Source organism: Vanessa atalanta, chromosome 13 (genome assembly GCF_905147765.1).
Source record: "Vanessa atalanta chromosome 13, ilVanAtal1.2, whole genome shotgun sequence".
Taxonomy (NCBI): domain Eukaryota; kingdom Metazoa; phylum Arthropoda; class Insecta; order Lepidoptera; family Nymphalidae; genus Vanessa; species Vanessa atalanta.
Genome location: NC_061883.1, coordinates 5,244,732 through 5,262,736, shown reverse-complemented (window position 1 = coordinate 5,262,736; position 18,005 = coordinate 5,244,732). Strand labels below are relative to the sequence as shown.

Genomic DNA, 18,005 nt, shown 5'->3' with positions numbered 1-18,005 from the left:
TTTTAGTTAGGTCAAGCATGCTTCATCAAAGACGATTCAGTGGTTGGGCCGTAAAAGAGCAATAGAAAGGCATATCATTAGTATAGCTTATTTATATCAAGAAATATTAAATAATTTTATTTTATATAAAGCTACAGGGTAAAAAATAATTTTAGCTCAATCAGTTGGATGGAACAGAAAAATTAATAACTTTTTTTATTTAAAAAAAAAAGTCTATAAAAAAAGTCGACCAATAAAGAACAGAACAGTTAAAATAGCAAAAAAATATAAAAAATTATCGCCATTGCTACCTGAACATAATAAATATTTTTTAATCGAACAATGTATAACCACTCAAAAAATATAAAGAGATAGAGAGAAAAAATAGTTTACAGATTACAAATTTAAACAATGTGTGATTAATGAAAGTAAGAAGTAGGTAGAGTAAAGTTTACTCTCATACCAAAAATAATTAGGCAAGACTGTGCAATGTTGAGCATTAGGCCCAAACTCGACCTGAATTTAAATTAAAAAATAAAATTGGCGCGCTTTTGGTTGAGTGTTGACTTGACTTGACTGTTGAGTCGTTTTGCTTTGACATCAAAAGTATTTTTTAATTAACTTTAATCTTAAAACTTTTTTTATATAGTTTCATACACAAATATATAATCTAAAATGTATTTGTATAAACTGTAAAATTTAAAATGCCGGCTTCAATTACTAGGTTAAGTAATAATAAAGATAAAAATAAACACAACGAGGATCAAAAATATGTTTCACATTCTCCAATACGCAAGTACGTTTGGTCCGATATTGTAATAAATATATAATCATATAAAAGTTTACAACTTTTATATGTGGAATAAAACTAGTTTTTTTAACGGATTTAATCGCGTATATTAATTATTTTATTTTAACATCCCGACGTTTCGAGCACTTTGCAGTGTTCGTGGTCACGGGCAGAAAAATAATTAATATACGCGATTAAATCCGTTAAAAAAACTAGTTTTATTTCAATGTGTAATAATCGCGAAAATCTAAGACAACATTAACTTTTATATGATTATATATTTTGTACCTGTAAGTTATTTGCAATAGATTTAACTTAATACTATTTTTAGCATACTTATTTTATTCTAGGTCAATACCAAATCCATCAGTGAAAAATAATCAATTAAAAATTACCAATATGTTTACTATTAAACGCAGTAGAAGCCCTGATAAGGATTCTGAAAAAAATGACCCTGTAAGTAAAGATTATTTTAATAAATGTCTGAAAATATGAAAAATCACTCAATACTCCACTGAACTACATTAGTTAAAGTCTATAGTTGTTTACTATTAAAGTACTAATAGTTTTTGGATGATCTTTACTTAAATTCAAATATTTTTTTAAATTATATGTTAAAATTGAGGTCAGATACAATTTATTAAAGTAAAAGTCAAACTTTTTTAAAAGTTGTTAGCTAAATGAGATACCAAAATTTTACTTTAAACAATGTATATATAATAGAATATAATGTAATATGTCTTTTTTTAAAGAAAAAAATAAAATTAGATGAAATAGATAGTTGTGAAACAAGTGGTGAAGGCTGTGATAATAAAAATGAAGAAAAGATTGATAATACTAATTCTTTTGAAGATTCCAATATCAATATAAAAAATAATAATGAAATTATTAAAGAAAATGAAATTACAAATAGTGATGTTAGGAGTATTAACAATGCTGATGAGAACCAAAATAAATTAAATGACAATGAATTAAATGTTACAAACGACACAAAAGAACCAGATAAGTTGTTAAAGCAAAATGAAAAATTAAACATCCTGCCTGATATTGAGAAATGTGATATATGTGGGCAATTTTTGAACAACTCTGATATTATATACTACCAAGGACATCCACAAGATGCTGTAGAGGAATTTATAGCATTAACTAATGAAAAATTAGTTTTAGCCTCTGGTAAGAATACTCCTACTTCCAGGTTGACTGATAGAGAATATACTTATAGATATACAGTTAATACATAGTTATGTATAGTTTATGGTGACATCGTTTAGAACAACATATCGGTTATAATGACCAAAATCAAAGGTCCTGGCTGAATGCTATAAGAAAGAAAAGTCGCGTATTATTTCAAAGTTAGAGAGTGATATTAATTATATTAAACATTTTGATTGAAATAAACGAAATATAATTTAATTTCATACATTAATATATTTTGCCTATTAATACCTATGACCTACACATTAAATAATTAAAACCACTTTATTAAAAAATAGGCATCACCGGTTGTTACGACTATCAGTTTTTACGACTAAATATGAGTAGTCCCTTCAATGTTGTTATAACAGATTTTGACTGTCTTGATCTTTAAGAATATATTTTTTTTATTCAAATTACAAATAAATTGTAAATAATGCATCAGGGTATGAGGTTCTTTTATTATCTGACTATATTTTACATACAAAATAAGTCTCGTCATATTTAATATTTTAATTATTAGATTGCAATAGTTGTGTTGTTTGGTGGTAGAACATGTGTGATGATATCTACCTACCTATTTGGTGGTTGGGCTCAGTGCAAGCCCAAAGAAAACATAATTAATTACTAAGTATCTTAAATACTTAACCCCCCAAACCGCGCAATTATTATAAGTACTGTATGTTATAAATATATATTTCAGGTGAAGATGGTGATATAATGGAGAGACCACAAACAAATATAACAGGATTTTCAATATTTGATCAACAAGGGCATTTGTGTCCGATTGACGGAGGCCTGGTTGAAAGTGATGTAAGAATATACATGTCAGGTTACCTCAAATCTATTTGTTCTGACATACCTGATATTGATGAAGAATCAATACCAGTGAAAGATGTGGGGCCTATTATTGAATGGTAATTTTTATTAATTTGTTGGTTTTACAAAAGCAAATTTATGAAGCCTAAATTATTTTACAATTTTAATTTTTGTAGGTTTATACATGGTTTTGATGGTGGAACGAAAAATTGCATTACATTGTCTACAGAATTTGGTGAATACAACCTACTCAAACCCAGTAAAGAATATACTCCTTTAATGGACAATTTGTATGAAAAAATATGGCTTAGCAAAGTCGTAGTTGAGTATTTAGAAGAATATCATTACCTACAACCTACATATGAAGATTTGCTTGAAATGGTAAGGGAATGTACTATTCCAGATTTGGATGATAAAAAAATGTCTGAGGAAATGCTGCACAAACATGCACAATTTGTTTGTGATCAAGTTGTCAGTTTAGAAGCTGATGAAGACAATGATCCTTTAATAACATTGCCATGTATGAGAGAGCTTATAAAGTTAATGGGTATCAAGTTTGGAAAGAGAAAAGTTCGTGCGAAAATTGATTACAAAAAGGTAGACAAAAAAGCATGGACAAAAGCTACAACTACTCCTCTAGTAAGAAAGACATTTGAAAGTTTCTTTACTAATCAGTTGGATAAGACAAACCATGAACTTGTATTAAGAAGGAAAAGATGTGGTGTATGCGAAGCTTGTCAATTACCAGATTGCGGAGAATGCAATGCATGTAGAGCAATGCTTAAGTTTGGTGGTCATGGGCGGACAAAAAAGGCATGTATTAGAAGACTTTGTCCTAACATGGCTGTGCAACAAGCAGAAGACTCGGAGATTGAAGATGAAGAAGAGTATCAACATGCTGCAGAAAAACGTCAGCTTGATAAAATTGATGATACTGTGCCAGTTAAATTAACAGGAGCAAACAATAAAAAACTGAAATGGATAGGGGAACCTATTAAAGCAGATGCCACTAAAGTATATTATGAGAGTGTTGAGATTGATGGTGCAGAGTTAAAAATAGGAGATTTTGTAATGGTGGAAACATCACAACCAAATATTCCAGCATTAGTCTCAAGAGTCACTTATATGTGGAAAGAAATTATAAATCCCAAATCTGGTTATTTTCATGCTGAAGTTTTTATAAGATCTTCTGACACTGTCCTTGGTGAGGTTGGAGATCCTAGGGAAGTATTTTTAGGTAATAGATGTTGTCATGGTGCACCCTTATCGTCTATTCTACGAAAAGCACATGTGGAAAAAAGAGAAGCACCTAAAGATTGGTTTAAATTAGGTGGTAAAGAGGTGGTTGAAGATTATTTTGAAGATGATGGTAAAACATATTTTTATCAAAAATACTATGAAAGATTTACAGCTCGATTTGAAGATCTTCCACTTGACCCAGAATGTCCAAATGAACTTAGAAAACACAGGTTCTGTCCATCATGTGAGCGTAAAACCAAACGTGACGCTAAAGATATACCAAAGGTTTCTGGTAAACTATCAGAAAAATCTTCTGTTGTCCCTGAAATGAACAGAAGCGAATGGACAAGTGTTAGGTGGCGAGACCATGATTATAAGAAAGGATGTGCCGTATTTCTCAAACCGGGAACTTTTAAATTCAAACATACAAACAATAACAATAATAGTAACGGTAAGATGAAATTGGAAAAGGTTGATGAAGACATCTACCCTGAATATTATAGGAAAAGTGATAATTATTTACGAGGCTCTAACATAGACACTGGTGAACCGTTTTGTGTTGGTTATGTAGCTGCTATTACTGCAGCAGGTGAAGGTCCTCTAGTTGTACCTCAAGATATTTACATTAAAGCCAAGGTTTTATACAGACCTGAGAATACGAGTAGTAGATTCCCACACCATGAAGATCTCAATGTCGTGTACTGGAGTGATGAAATAAAAGAAGTACCATTTTCGGCAGTTGTAGGTCCTTGTCAGTTAGTTTATATTGATAATATTCCAGAACGAGACTATATCTACGATTGGCTGGAAAAAGATCCAAGTAGGGTTTATTTTAGAATGGCTTTTAATAAAGCTACCGGACAGATTGAAGATGTTCCACAACAAGCTAAAAGCATAGGACGTGGAGACAAAGGCAAAGATAAGGGAAAAGGTAAAGGAAAGTCGAGCAAACCATTAGAACCTAACATCGCGGCCATTCCGGAAATAAATATTAGACCTTTAAGAACTTTAGATGTGTTTGCTGGATGCGGTGGCCTATCTGAAGGGCTTCATCAATCTGGCGTAGCAGAGTGCAGGTGGGCTGTAGAGAACATGGAAGCTGCAGCTCACGCTTACTCCCTCAATAACAAGAATTGTATAATTTTTAATGAAGATTGCAATGCTTTACTGAAAGATGCTATGTCTGGGGCAACCCATAGTGAAGGTGGCTTAAGGCTTCCAATGCAAGGAGAAGTTGAACTACTTTGTGGCGGGCCACCTTGTCAGGGTTTCTCCGGAATGAATAGGTTTAACTCTAGAGAGTATTCAAATTTTAAAAATTCCTTAGTGGCATCATACCTCTCGTTCTGCGACTTTTATCGACCTAAGTATTTTATTCTCGAGAATGTAAGAAACTTTGTAGCTTTTAAGAAAGGTATGGTTTTAAAACTAACACTCAGGACACTGCTTGATATGGGTTACCAGTGTACATTTGGTATCCTACAAGCTGGTAATTATGGGGTACCACAAACGCGAAGAAGATTAATAATATTAGCAGCTGCTCCCGGTTACAAGCTGCCATTATATCCCGAACCGACACATGTATTCAGCAGACGCGCTTGCTCGTTGACTACCACTATCGACGGCAAACGATTCATGACGAATATTCAGTGGGACGAATCTGCTCCACGGCGGACATGTACGATCCAAGATGCAATGAGCGACTTACCGCAGATATGTAACGGGGCCAACAAAATCGAAATAGATTATGGATCTATGCCCGAAACGTACTTCCAACGTTTAGTGAGAAGCAGAGACGAGACGACAAGATTGCGCGACCACATTTGTAAAAATATGGCCCCGTTAATACAGGCACGGATGAGTAGAATACCCACCACTCCTGGTTCAGACTGGAGAGACTTGCCAAATATATCGGTCACACTCTCAGATGGAACTAAATGCAAGGTAAGGAAAAGTACTTAAGAATTAATGCCACAACAGTAAAAAAAAATTTGGCCAATGTAGATAGGTTTTATATTTTATTTATTTATTATTATTTATTTTTTAATCTAATCTGCATCTTCTGCATTCGCAGAATATTTTACCAAGTACCAAAGTATCTTAAGCCGTGCTTACAAATAAAAGTTCAATATAAAGGTTATCACTATCGATACTATGTTCGAAACCTGAATATAAAAATCCTCGTATCATCTATCAATTTATAACTACAATAAGATCGTACTTTTTTTTTGCAAGGCAAATTGCGTTAGTTTTATTGATATGAAATTTGTGCCATTGTATTCAGCGTGTTTAGCTAAACATTAATTTACAATATAATTCAACGTAAACGTAGCTAATAATTAAATAAGTAACTTAATAACTGTATTATTAGTGGCGTGTTTCCGGGCCTAATGAAAGAAAGTGAAGTAATTCCAATTTTAAAATCACCTATTATGTTTGCAATTTTTAGCAAAGCTTTTGAATAATTAGTACTTAATTTAAAGTTATTAAAAAAAGTTATTTACATTTCAATAAAAACGAGTTTCTACACGACAAATATTTTGGATTTACGGGATGTAATTGTAATTTACTTTAAACGTAAGTCATTCTCAGTCAGTCAGTCAGTCAATTTGTTAAAAGTAATGTCTTAAAACGAGAAATAAATTACAATGTTTCTCTCATATTGTAAAGTTGTCAAGTAGTCTCAGATTTGTGGAATTTTTGGACAAAAAACGATATCAAATGATGTGGATACAGCTGGCTTATTGTACTTTAGTTACTTTCACGGTATCATTATACTTTTTTATGAAAATTTATTTTGGGCCAATTATTAAAACTAGTTTTTCCTGCAGAAAAAATATTTGCGAAATTTATAACATGGACTCTAAAGCTTCAAAAATAACTCGCTTATCAATATACATATACTCGCATTTTGGGGGTTGGTCGTCAGGTGTAAGGTTTAAAATGCGGCCCATGCCCCTGGATTCCAAGCCTGATTCATATCAAATTTCATCAAAATCGGTTTATTGAAAGAGCAACAGACTGCCAGAGTTACTTTCGCATAATTTATATTATATGCGTAAGAAAATAAATGAATCTTCTAGAAATCGTGTCATACTCGCTATTAATCCAAAAAACAAACAAATGTTTCGTCAGGTGCTGCACTACCGCCACGAAGACAAGAAGAACGGTCGGTCCGCGCGAGGGGCGCTGCGGGGCGTGTGCGCGTGTGCGAGCGGCGCGCCCTGCTCGCCCGCAGACAAGCAGGAGAACACGCTCATCCCCTGGTGTCTGCCGCATACAGCCAACCGACACAACAACTGGGCCGGCCTCTATGGTACTAACTTTTGCTTTTTTGATTATTATTAGACGAGAGTTGAGGATGATATAAAGATTTCTCGGAACTTCGCATGTGTAGCGATCGTTGTAGTAATTCGGTTCTTAAGTTTATTTTGTTTGTGTTTATTTGTATGATAAATAAAAAGCTTTCCCCTGCAGGTCGCATATCTTGGGATGGGTACTTCAGCACTACGGTGACGGACCCTGAGCCCATGGGCAAGCAGGGCCGCGTGCTGCACCCGCAGCAGCATCGCGTCGTGTCCGTGCGCGAGTGTGCTCGCTCGCAGGGCTTCCGCGACACCTATCTTTTTGCAGGCTCTGTTCAGGACAAACATCGCCAGGTAAGCCAAGCCCTCTTTTAAAGACTATGTAATGATGAAGGATGAAATTAATTAGTTTTCCGCGCCATTATTTATACTAGTATGATTTTATGAATAGTGTTTAAAGTAAGTAAATACGAATGAAATATTTTAGCTTTCTAGACTTTCTAGTTTGCTTAAAAGTAACTAAGCCAAGGTAGGGCGTGGACCCATGTCTACGGTGCGGCGCCGTTTGCCGTGCAATGGCCTTGTGTACCGTATATAGCTTTAGTCTAAAATTAATATAATGTATTGTTTATTTTAACAGATTGGAAATGCAGTTCCACCACCATTGGGTGCAGCCTTGGGGAGAGAAATCAAAAAAGCATTGAGTAACTCAAATTTATAGCAGTGACATAGTTATTTTAATGTTTTATTATTTAACTAATCACAATAATCAAGCTACAATTATACTTTAATAATAAAATATGTCTTTTTTGTTTTCACTATTTCATTAATTATAAGTTAAATAAAATTCCTGATATTGTCATAAATTATTCATATCTGATATCTGACAAACTGCAAAAAATCTGTTTTTTTTTTTGACATAAATTGTAAATAAAAGTCTAGTATAACAAACAAAAATTATTTATTTAATACATTTTTTGTTTTTCTTTTAATATTTTTAACTAAAACATTTAGTTCAGTGTCTTGTTTTGTTTTCTTAGGCTTGTCTTCAGATACTAAGTCCTCTTTTGGTCGCCTTTTTAATTTCTCTTGTATAATTTTCTCCATATTTTTTGTTTTCTTAAAGTTCGGGTCAGATGGATCAATGTTATAAAGATGGGAATCATATAAGGCGGAAAATCGTTGATCATTTAGATTTATTTCAAAGTCGGGGATTGTTTGTTTTTGCTCTTTCATCTTTTCCTTTAATTTCCTTTTTCTTTTAGACTTCTTCGTAATACTTTCTGCTTCTTGAATTTTTTTCAGACTAAAATGTTCTTTGCCATCATCTTCATCTAATAGTAATTCTAATTCTGCTTTTTGTTTTTCTTCATCGTCGCAATTCATACTATCTTTTATAGTAGGTTCCTTTTTCTTATTATTTTTCTTAAATTCTGGTTTATTGAATTCTTCAGCAAAGTATGGATCAGTCATGTCTACATCTGAAGGCAATTCTTCTGATGAATTATCATCAGCATCAGATTTATTATCCTCTATTCCTTTTTTATTCTTTAACTTACGCTCTTTTTTTTTCTCTTTCCTCTTTTGCAATAGTTGTTCGAAAGGAGTTAAATTCTTGTCAACTGAAAAATATTAAAAAAAACTTAACAAATTTTGGCTTTGTGCATTCTCACTGGTATGTACTGCAGTTTAATGTTTATTGTGTTTTACTTAATTTCGAACATATTGTTTCCTGGAGACGATTAAGCCAGAGTATACAAGCATGGTGTCTATAATCGATAATGCACATTGATGGTGTAAGGAATATTCAATATACTTTAGTGAATAGCTGATTACTAGTCTATGGGCACAAGTTATAATTTATCATCAGGTCCATTGTGTCCTACTTGGTTGTCTGTATATAAATTATGGTCATAACAATAGAAGCAAAAACATACCTTCATTAATTTTCTTTTTTACAAGTTCATCAGCTTTATCTTTAACTCCTAAGCCCCAGGTAATCTCCATTTCCATATCTTTATTTTGCTTTTTCTCTTCTTTTTTTTCTATATTTTCCAGCAACATTTTATATTTTTGTATAGGGTCCTCATTTTCATCATCAGCCTTCTGTTCCTGCTCTTCTGTACTTTCATCTGTAAATAATTTAAACTCTAGAAAACATTCTAGAAAACAATGTATAATTTAATGATAAAATATTTTTGAATACCTTCACTACTGGAAGCCAAATATTCTCTTAGATCTAAATCATCAATTTTCCCATCTAACGCACTCTTAATAGCTTCAGCTCTATTAGGATTTGTTGTATCCCATGTAAGATCCACCTTGGCCTGCTGCAAGGCGGTCGTCGTGAACAATCGAGGTTTGTATTTAGTCAAATCAGGCAACTTGGTACAAACTTCGCGTGGTTCCTGTGCATTAAAATATTAAATCATCACTAAGAATAATAAAAAGTAAAGTATGGAATGTCGTTTGCCAAAAATGCTCCATTATAAACATTAATTAAAGCAAAGAAGAGGTTACTTAAAGTATGTCATAATTTTTTTAGGAAGTACTAATTGAAATAAAACCATTGAAATTGAAATTGCCTTACAATATTTAGGTTGGTGTTAATGCATTGTTAGGTATCATACAGCTTCTGATATTTTATTGAACACCAGTGCAATACAAAAATCAGTAGAATAACTATGATAATGAAATAAAATAAAATAAGTTTTCAATATATATTGTATAAAAATGTAAGCAAATTAATCTAGGTCATTATTTTATTTATACTAATATTTCAAAGAGGTTAAATTTGTTTGTTTGTATGCAGGGAATAAGCTCGGAACAAAAGATCCTATTCTAAAAAAAATGTCTTGTACTATATTATTCCAGTGCCATTGGCTATGACTTATATTTATGTTGTGCATATTAGTCGAGTTATTATAATTTTTATAAAAAATTAGATGATGTCACTGATTCCAAATTATTGGAGTGGTTGGATGGAAATTTATTTTTGTACTCATATAGCTGGGGCCTGTCGGTAGTACTTATAATAAATAAATGATCACCTGGTCAAAAGTAGTATCATCTGGTATAAACCTCATGTCAAGCTTGGTTGCACTACTCTCATATTCCATGCCATCACATTCGCTGTACAACTTATCAGAAGTTGTCACAGAATCACACTCCACTACAGCATAATAGTACTTTAATCTATTGAGCTGGTAACGACGTAGTTTTTCCATATGATATGTTGAACCTGAGAATGGCTTATGATTAATAGATATTGACACAGAATTCACATTCATAGAGAATTAACATACATAAGGTGAACAGAAATAGTGATCTTGTAAAATTAATAACTTTCAAAAGATTTTAACTCAGCCTACATGTATAATAAACTTAGGAGCTGGATGCGAGTTGCCGAAGAAAAACCACAGTGGCGAGAATTTGGAGAGGCCTATGTCCAGCAGTGGACGAATGCGGGCTGTGTGTGTGTGTGACATGTATAAAGTATATTTATATCTTGAATTGCTAAATGTTTATTTTGATTGTTCCAATTATAGAAGAGCCTTGATTACTTAGCATTTTTATACATTTATAATGTAAATTTACCTTCTTCATTTCCACCATCATCTGAAAGATACTCTTCATCTACCTTTTCTGTTAACTCAATTGGCCCTCTTAATTCCTCCTCTTGCATCCTCTTTAATCCATATTCAGAGGGATAAATCTTAAATAGTAGAGAAAATTATTTTCATATATTTAGTATAATTATAAGTGAATGTTTGAATAAAAATATTATTATATATTTTTTGTACCTAACTTGTGGAGTTATTATATAATATTTTAAGATACCACACCCAAAAAATTATGAGATGACCCAGTACACAACACGTGTCAATTATAGCAGTACATTAAGGGCCCACTGAATTTCTGAAAATTGTGGTTCGATGTGGTTAATTTATCGCTTGCTGTTTAAAATTCATTTTTTCCTTGGTGGTACAGGAAAACTGCGCGTGTTAGATAAAATTATGGGGTTTTTATTTTGCTAAATGTATATCTTAAGTATGTATATAATGGGTAAGGGTTACTTCGATTGTAAAATATAGAAAATTAATCATAAATTGGCTATTAATGTTGTAACTAACAGTAACATGATGTATAAGTCCTCCTGGTGGTAAAAATGAACTGAGAAGAACCATAAGATCTGCTGCCTTTATATTATCCCAGTCCATATTGCAGATAGCAAGCCTGAAATTTAAAATAAAAACTAAGTTGATATGATATACTAATGAAATAATGTTGGCTAAGTTTGTTTGGATCAATATTTGCCAACAGACTCTTGTGAGATGTCAATGGGCAATGGTTTGAAGTATTTTTCTAAAGACTGGAAGATAGGATACATGCTACAATGCCAAATACATGTAGATTTACTTTATACTATATTGTATTGTAAAATCTAGACACGCGGTAGCGTGTCAGCCAAGTTCTAGTAACAGAACTGGCGAGCAGCACGGTGTGTAATATTACACGGACCATTTGGAGCCACTTTTGACCTCCTCATAACTCAAAAACTATTTGACATAAATGTGTCAAATTTGGCTCATATATTAAGATTCGCAAGATACATATGTGTTCCAAATTTCATAAACGCGTCTCAAATGGTTATTTAGATATTAACGTCTAAAAATCGTCATTTTTATCACTGACTGACCTATAGATCAAAATTATAACCTACTTCCAGGGATCCTAGAAAGTTCAAATTTGGCATGCAGGCAGATAATTAGGCCAATATAAAGGAAAAAATCTGAAACTGGTTATTTTTTAACATTTTATTATAATTTTTCATTTTATTGGGTTTATTAGGAACACTTTTATACTTAGTGCCTGTAATAACTGTAATAAAAAAAATGATGTAAGAACCAGCAATCAAAACTTATGACAGCCGGTCTTAATGTGGATTTTAAGTTCTTTAGGTGAATATATAACAAGTTGAATACCACCCTTAAGTTTTTTAAATCCAAATATTTCCGTTTTATTACTTATGAGTATAGCCGACTTTCGTATTTATTACGTTATTAACTAGCATTTAGCGCACATCAATGGTGCAAAATCATTATACTTAAAAAAATAATAAAAATAGGCATTTCGGTACAAGGCGCGCGACGCGACGCCGGAGCAGCGGGATAGGAGCGTTGCGATTAAACCTTGACGTGGACGTGTCCGAGCGAGTGGCAACTGCGCTCAAAAGAATTATTCCAATGCCTTCCGATGGAAGCTGCCTAGTCTATTTGATTGCATATTCTTTGTTTGAGTATACTAGTATACAACAAAAAATAGGTTTCGTGAGACTGTAGTAGAGTATGTATATCGTAACTGGGATGATTTAAGTATGTACTCTAGCGCTACAAACGGGGATCCTTATTGCTTGGAAGAATAGTATCGAGCAAGCATGCTGATGTCAGCAAAGGACTGGTGAATGGGTCCAATGGAAAAATAGAGAAGGTACATTGGGGACGTCGACAACAGTAATAGCGCACTAGATAGGCAGACCTTAGGCAACAATATATTATCCCAAGTTATAAGAAGAAATGATATTTTATGTAGTTATAAATAAATTTCAGAAAGGACTATTTAACTTTATTTCACTTCTTTTGTCGTTGAAGACAACAACCAAGGTATATATCATAATATTTGACTTGGCTCTCTTTTTTACATTTATGTTTTTGATGGGATACAAGGTTCTTCAAGGTTCTAGCAAGAAAACAGGAAGATTTTATTTGTCTTAGAGTTGCAACCAATAGACTGTGTTGAAAACTGTTGGTAGAAGCCTGTACGGAGACACACAAAACTGTGAGATATTTTGTAAAATACTATAATATTAAAAAAATATAGTTATTTAAAGTACAGAAAACATGGTTAGGGCTCCTATTCTAATAAATCATTAAAATATTTAATTAGTTAAGGTATTTAAGTCCAATAAATATTCTAAATAAGAAATTAATAAAATATCATTATAGCTATGATATAAAATGATACAATTGAAGTCTGTACCTTCGTGTTGATTCTTCAGTGGTTTCTGCATCAGCATCCAGCTGTCCCCATTCATGTTCTAGATCATTTTCATCTTCAGATTCACTACTTTCTTCTTCACTTGAAGAGTCAGTCATGATAACTCCTGAAGTATTTACAAAAAAAAATCTTCAATTCGCAAGAAGACAAAAGCTAAATAAACAACATTTAACATCAAATTGAGAAGATACCATTGGTTCAGAGTTTGAATAATCTATTATATTTATTATGGATTTGCAAAAAATGACTGAATGTACATAAAACTGTTGGTGGAATTTTGGAAGAAAAAAATAAATAAAGTTGATTGAGCTAAGTGGAAATGTGTTGTATTATAAATAAAGATATATTGATCAAGAACTGTTAGTAGTGTCCAATATTGCTGAGCTATTCACCTATCACATGGAATATGTAAGTCTAAGGTCTGTTTATTCTCATTCCTTCTTTGATTGGAATAAACTGTATACAACCACATTTATTCCATTAGAATATTACACAAAAATTATTAGCTTTCAACTAAACAAATTAGGTCTATAATTCTTTCCTACCTTCTCCACGAGCATAATCAATGTCTAAATCTAATAATCTTTTCTTAATTCTTTTGTCTAAGCTACCCCGAATAAGCTTGTCATTTTTAAATATTTTTGTTTGGTCATTCTTTTCGTTTTCACTCTCTTCATCGTCACTTGGGAGTTTAGTAACAAAGCGACCCGGCTTTGATTCATGTGTATCTTCTTTCTCAACACTTTCACCCGTTTCTTCTGTTTTGGTTTCGGCTTCGTCATCATCTTCGTCAGATACTAAGTCATCATTATCAGTATCATCATTCGAATCATCCAAGTCATAATATTTTCGTAAATTTTCAGTAGATGTTTCATTTACAGGTCTTCCTCGCTTATCCACTGTGTATTTAACTTTAAACTTATCATCTTTAAACATTGACTGAAATCTTTTATCTATTTTAACTTTTCGCTCATGTTTAGGGATTTGTCTATAACGAGGATCATTGAGATACTTTGCAAATCGGCTGTCTTTTAGTATATCACTCATCTTATTAGTTATTGCTTCTTTAAAATATAATTAAATATAGCTCAACCATATGACATAACCTCTAAGATAAAATATCAACATTCAATTTAAGGCAAACCGAAGAACCTATAAAATAACTCGCTAAAACGTTTTCAACTCACGACTGACATCTATCAAACTTCAAAGAAATTATAATGACATTTGACAGCATTGAATAAAGATAGCGTTGATAAAAAAATTTAGTTATATTTCTTTTAGAAAAAGTATTTTTTATATCAATTCAGCCTTGAAAGCCCTATTCTTTGACATTCTATATTTCGAGTCATCACAATCTCGAAGTATTAATTTTGCTCTGATCTATAATAATTGCTTGTAGAATAATAAGAAATAAGAGTTAAATTGTCCACAATTTGTGCAAATTTTATTAAATAACAAGTATTAAGAAAGTTTACCGAGATTTTTTTTTCTTAATTTTAATAATTTAGTTTGGGTCTGACTTTGACACAGCTGATACTCTGAAATGTCAAAATAGCCGATAAAAAGATTAACCAATATTTGCAATAATTATTGTGGCTAGTTATTTAGTTTATTATATAAAATAAGAAAATAAAATGAATAGCATAGGAGAAGAGTGTACTGAATTAAAGAAAAAATATGATGATTGTTTTAATTCTTGGTTTTCGGAACGTTTTCTAAAAGGAGATCACGATGACTCCATGTGTGCTGGAATTTTTAAGGTTTATCAAGAATGTGTAAAGGTGACTCGTACTGTAGATTAGTACTACACATTATACCCTTTTTATCGATTCATCATTATTATTTTAATTTCAGAAAGCCATGAAGCAACAAAGTATTGATTTCAAAGAAGTAGACAAAGATGTTTTAGGGACAGATAACGAGTTCAAAGTTCCACCTTCCGAAAGTAGCAGTTGACAATCAGGAACCTGCAGCCTTCTATGTGCTTTTAGCCCAATTACTTTATGGCATGTATTTCATTCAGAAGTTTCAAATAATAATGTACTAAAGATAGCTATTACAGAAAATAGAAATTAATGTAGTTGGTTTAGAAAACTGAAACTATGCATTTATTTATGAAATAAAATTTTATAAGTACAAAAAGTATTGTTTGAAGTTGAAATAGTAAGTGCTTTTTATTGATTTACAAATCAATGTATGTATGTAATTATTATGATAAAAAATATGTAATAATTTAATATCTCAAAATTTGTATTCTTAGTGTTGATGTTAAGATGTTTTGTGCGGGAGCCTCACATTCAATTATAATTATTAATGAATGAACAAAATCCATGAAATAAAAAATTAAATAATGTACATTTAGTGTCTTCTAACCTTTGAAATAGTTTCTGAGGTTGTAGTTTGTGTTAGATACATTTAAATTTTGGTGGCATTTTTAGATTCAATTTATCTTTAAAATAGACTTGTTTATTTAAATAAATATATTTTCAGCCTATGTACCAGTATTATTATGAAATAAATTGCTCACTTAATTGTAATTTAGAAGGGTGTACAAGAATTTATTATAAAATATCACTGATGGTAAAAAGTTTGAATTGGTATTGCACTTTCTACACAAGTTTTTGAATTTTTATGTATTCAAAGATCCAAAACAAACAGTAATATATTAAAAACATTTATTTAAATTGGTTTATATTGGCCAGGTATCGGTGTTAGTTATTTATCGTTGACTTGTATCCCGAGGTCTGTAAGCAATTCCACGGCTTTTCATTTCCCTAATGACCCCTGCTGGAAGACGTCCGGATACTGAAATTGCATAAACTCCCTGACAAAATCGGCCTGAAAAAAGTTACACATTGTTTACATTAATTAACTTTGACAAGCATGTTATAAAGTAGAACATGGAGGATGATTTATTTAAATATATTGTTAGGTCAATTGATTAATTGATAAAGTATAAGCAGGTAAAAAAGTTTTTGTAAGTAGTATTGACACTATTGAGATTCAAATATGCTACTTACTAATTCTTTGCCATTTGCAAACCCAACTGTCTGCAGGTTTCATAACAGCAATCATACTGCAAATTTAAAATATATGTGCTTTGTTATACATGTAACTCATCCAACAACTAGATCAGATTAAAAGTAAGTTAAAACAAAAGGAAAATCTGTAATAACCATTTTTATGAATAAGTAATGTTTTGACTTATGGAATGAACATTTCATGTCACTGTACACAAATATTCATTCAAAAACTTTCTAGAAGTCCAAATGCACTACCTATTCTCTAATTTGTATTCTAATTAACCTCTAAGATATTTTGGTAAACAATATAGAATACAAATTTAGAGCTGCCCTTTATATGTTGATGGTACAACATAAAAAGGGCACACAAAGGAAACTTCACTCGAATTCTAAAAATATATAAAGTTCAAATAAAATTGGGTTAATAATGTGTGACTTTAGAATAAAAAAAATGCATTAATTTACTAATCAACCTCTAGATGGCATTATACTGACCCATCAAAATTATTACTGGTACAATCATATACATTATCCTTGTTATTTTTCATACGAAGAAATTCATCACAATTGTCACAACCATCGTATTCGAATTGGTCAAATGTCTGAAAACAAACAAAGAGGTTATCAATAAAACACTTGAAACGAATTCTAAACTTAAAAATGTTTAAAATTACCTTAATTAAGGAACACACTAAACAGGCCCTTAGGCCTCGTAAATCTTTAGGTACTGTGTCTAAAGACATGGTAGATTTTATGCACTAAACTAAAATATTAATACTTTGTATCCTAACAATTATTAGATCACAAATCAGATCTTAAATTCTAAAATCATGTAGGTAAACCTTAAATGCCATTGCCATATTATTAATGTTAATTGTCAAAGTCATCGTCAAGCTGACGGAATAGAGAAGTCTAAGATGGCAACTTTATACTATAGATTAAAAATATCACAAGCAATGATATTATATAAATGTTCTAAAAACTGTGTTTATATCCAATAATTTTTAAAACCGTTAAAACTTTATTACAACAATTTATTACAGTTTTATAAAGTAATAATTATTCATATTTTTGTCTCTAACAAAAGTCAAATGGAACTCGCGGAACACGAAAGCGTCGCCGTCAAAAAGTACAAATTCAAACTTCTGTTTGAAATTGAGTTTATTTATTAATGTGCCCTCTTGTATTCAAATATTTTGGGAACAAGTGTTGGCAAAAAGTTACATATTATCTTTTCATGGATATTTTTTTTAAATAATTGTTGATTATTTATTATTACCCACATAAAAAATATCGTTGGAAATAGGTTTTTGTAATGTAGAATAAAAAGCGTAGAAAAATAAATATTTATAGACAAATTGTACTTATTAAAAATTGTTAAAAATATATTAAGCCGATTTAAAATGACAAAATGTAATATGATCATGTCTGGCTTAAATTTTAATTGCATTGGTATTCAACAAAGGATATCCAACTGATTCCTGTGTTGAAATTAAGAAATATTATTTTAAGTAGCCTTAAAAAATTCTTTCTACTTTCTATTGCAGAATTGAGGTAGTGATATACACTGGGTGATACTAAGGTTACTTAAGTAAG

At 31.5% G+C, this 18,005-nt stretch overlaps 4 protein-coding genes across 4 annotated transcripts; 2 read left to right on the top strand and 2 right to left on the bottom strand.

Moving 5' to 3' along the window:
• Positions 1–551: 551 nt before the first annotated feature.
• Positions 552–8,148, top strand: LOC125068068 (DNA (cytosine-5)-methyltransferase 1-like). Its single transcript, XM_047677059.1, has 8 exons — positions 552–775; positions 1,120–1,225; positions 1,522–1,942; positions 2,667–2,880; positions 2,959–5,965; positions 7,157–7,337; positions 7,499–7,680; positions 7,967–8,148. Exons 1-8 carry the CDS (start codon positions 684–686, stop codon positions 8,045–8,047), a joined length of 4,284 nt encoding a protein of 1,427 aa, XP_047533015.1. The 5' UTR covers positions 552–683; the 3' UTR covers positions 8,048–8,148.
• A 122-nt stretch (positions 8,149–8,270) lies between these two features.
• Positions 8,271–14,575, bottom strand: LOC125068442 (ESF1 homolog). Its single transcript, XM_047677558.1, has 8 exons — positions 13,929–14,575; positions 13,366–13,489; positions 11,460–11,562; positions 10,924–11,041; positions 10,377–10,567; positions 9,533–9,734; positions 9,264–9,458; positions 8,271–8,948 (listed from the first exon to the last, which is right to left on the bottom strand). The coding sequence occupies exons 1-8, from the start codon at positions 14,428–14,430 to the stop codon at positions 8,284–8,286; spliced, it is 2,100 nt and encodes a 699-aa protein (XP_047533514.1). The 5' UTR covers positions 14,431–14,575; the 3' UTR covers positions 8,271–8,283.
• A 330-nt stretch (positions 14,576–14,905) lies between these two features.
• Positions 14,906–15,643, top strand: LOC125068175 (TP53-regulated inhibitor of apoptosis 1-like). The gene is made up of 2 exons (XM_047677216.1): positions 14,906–15,167; positions 15,241–15,643. Exons 1-2 carry the CDS (start codon positions 15,021–15,023, stop codon positions 15,340–15,342), a joined length of 249 nt encoding a protein of 82 aa, XP_047533172.1. The 5' UTR covers positions 14,906–15,020; the 3' UTR covers positions 15,343–15,643.
• Positions 15,644–16,047: 404 nt separating this feature from the next.
• Positions 16,048–17,277, bottom strand: LOC125068174 (transcription elongation factor SPT4). The gene is made up of 4 exons (XM_047677215.1): positions 17,084–17,277; positions 16,905–17,011; positions 16,407–16,462; positions 16,048–16,224 (listed from the first exon to the last, which is right to left on the bottom strand). Exons 1-4 carry the CDS (start codon positions 17,150–17,152, stop codon positions 16,106–16,108), a joined length of 351 nt encoding a protein of 116 aa, XP_047533171.1. The 5' UTR covers positions 17,153–17,277; the 3' UTR covers positions 16,048–16,105.
• Positions 17,278–18,005: the final 728 nt, after the last annotated feature.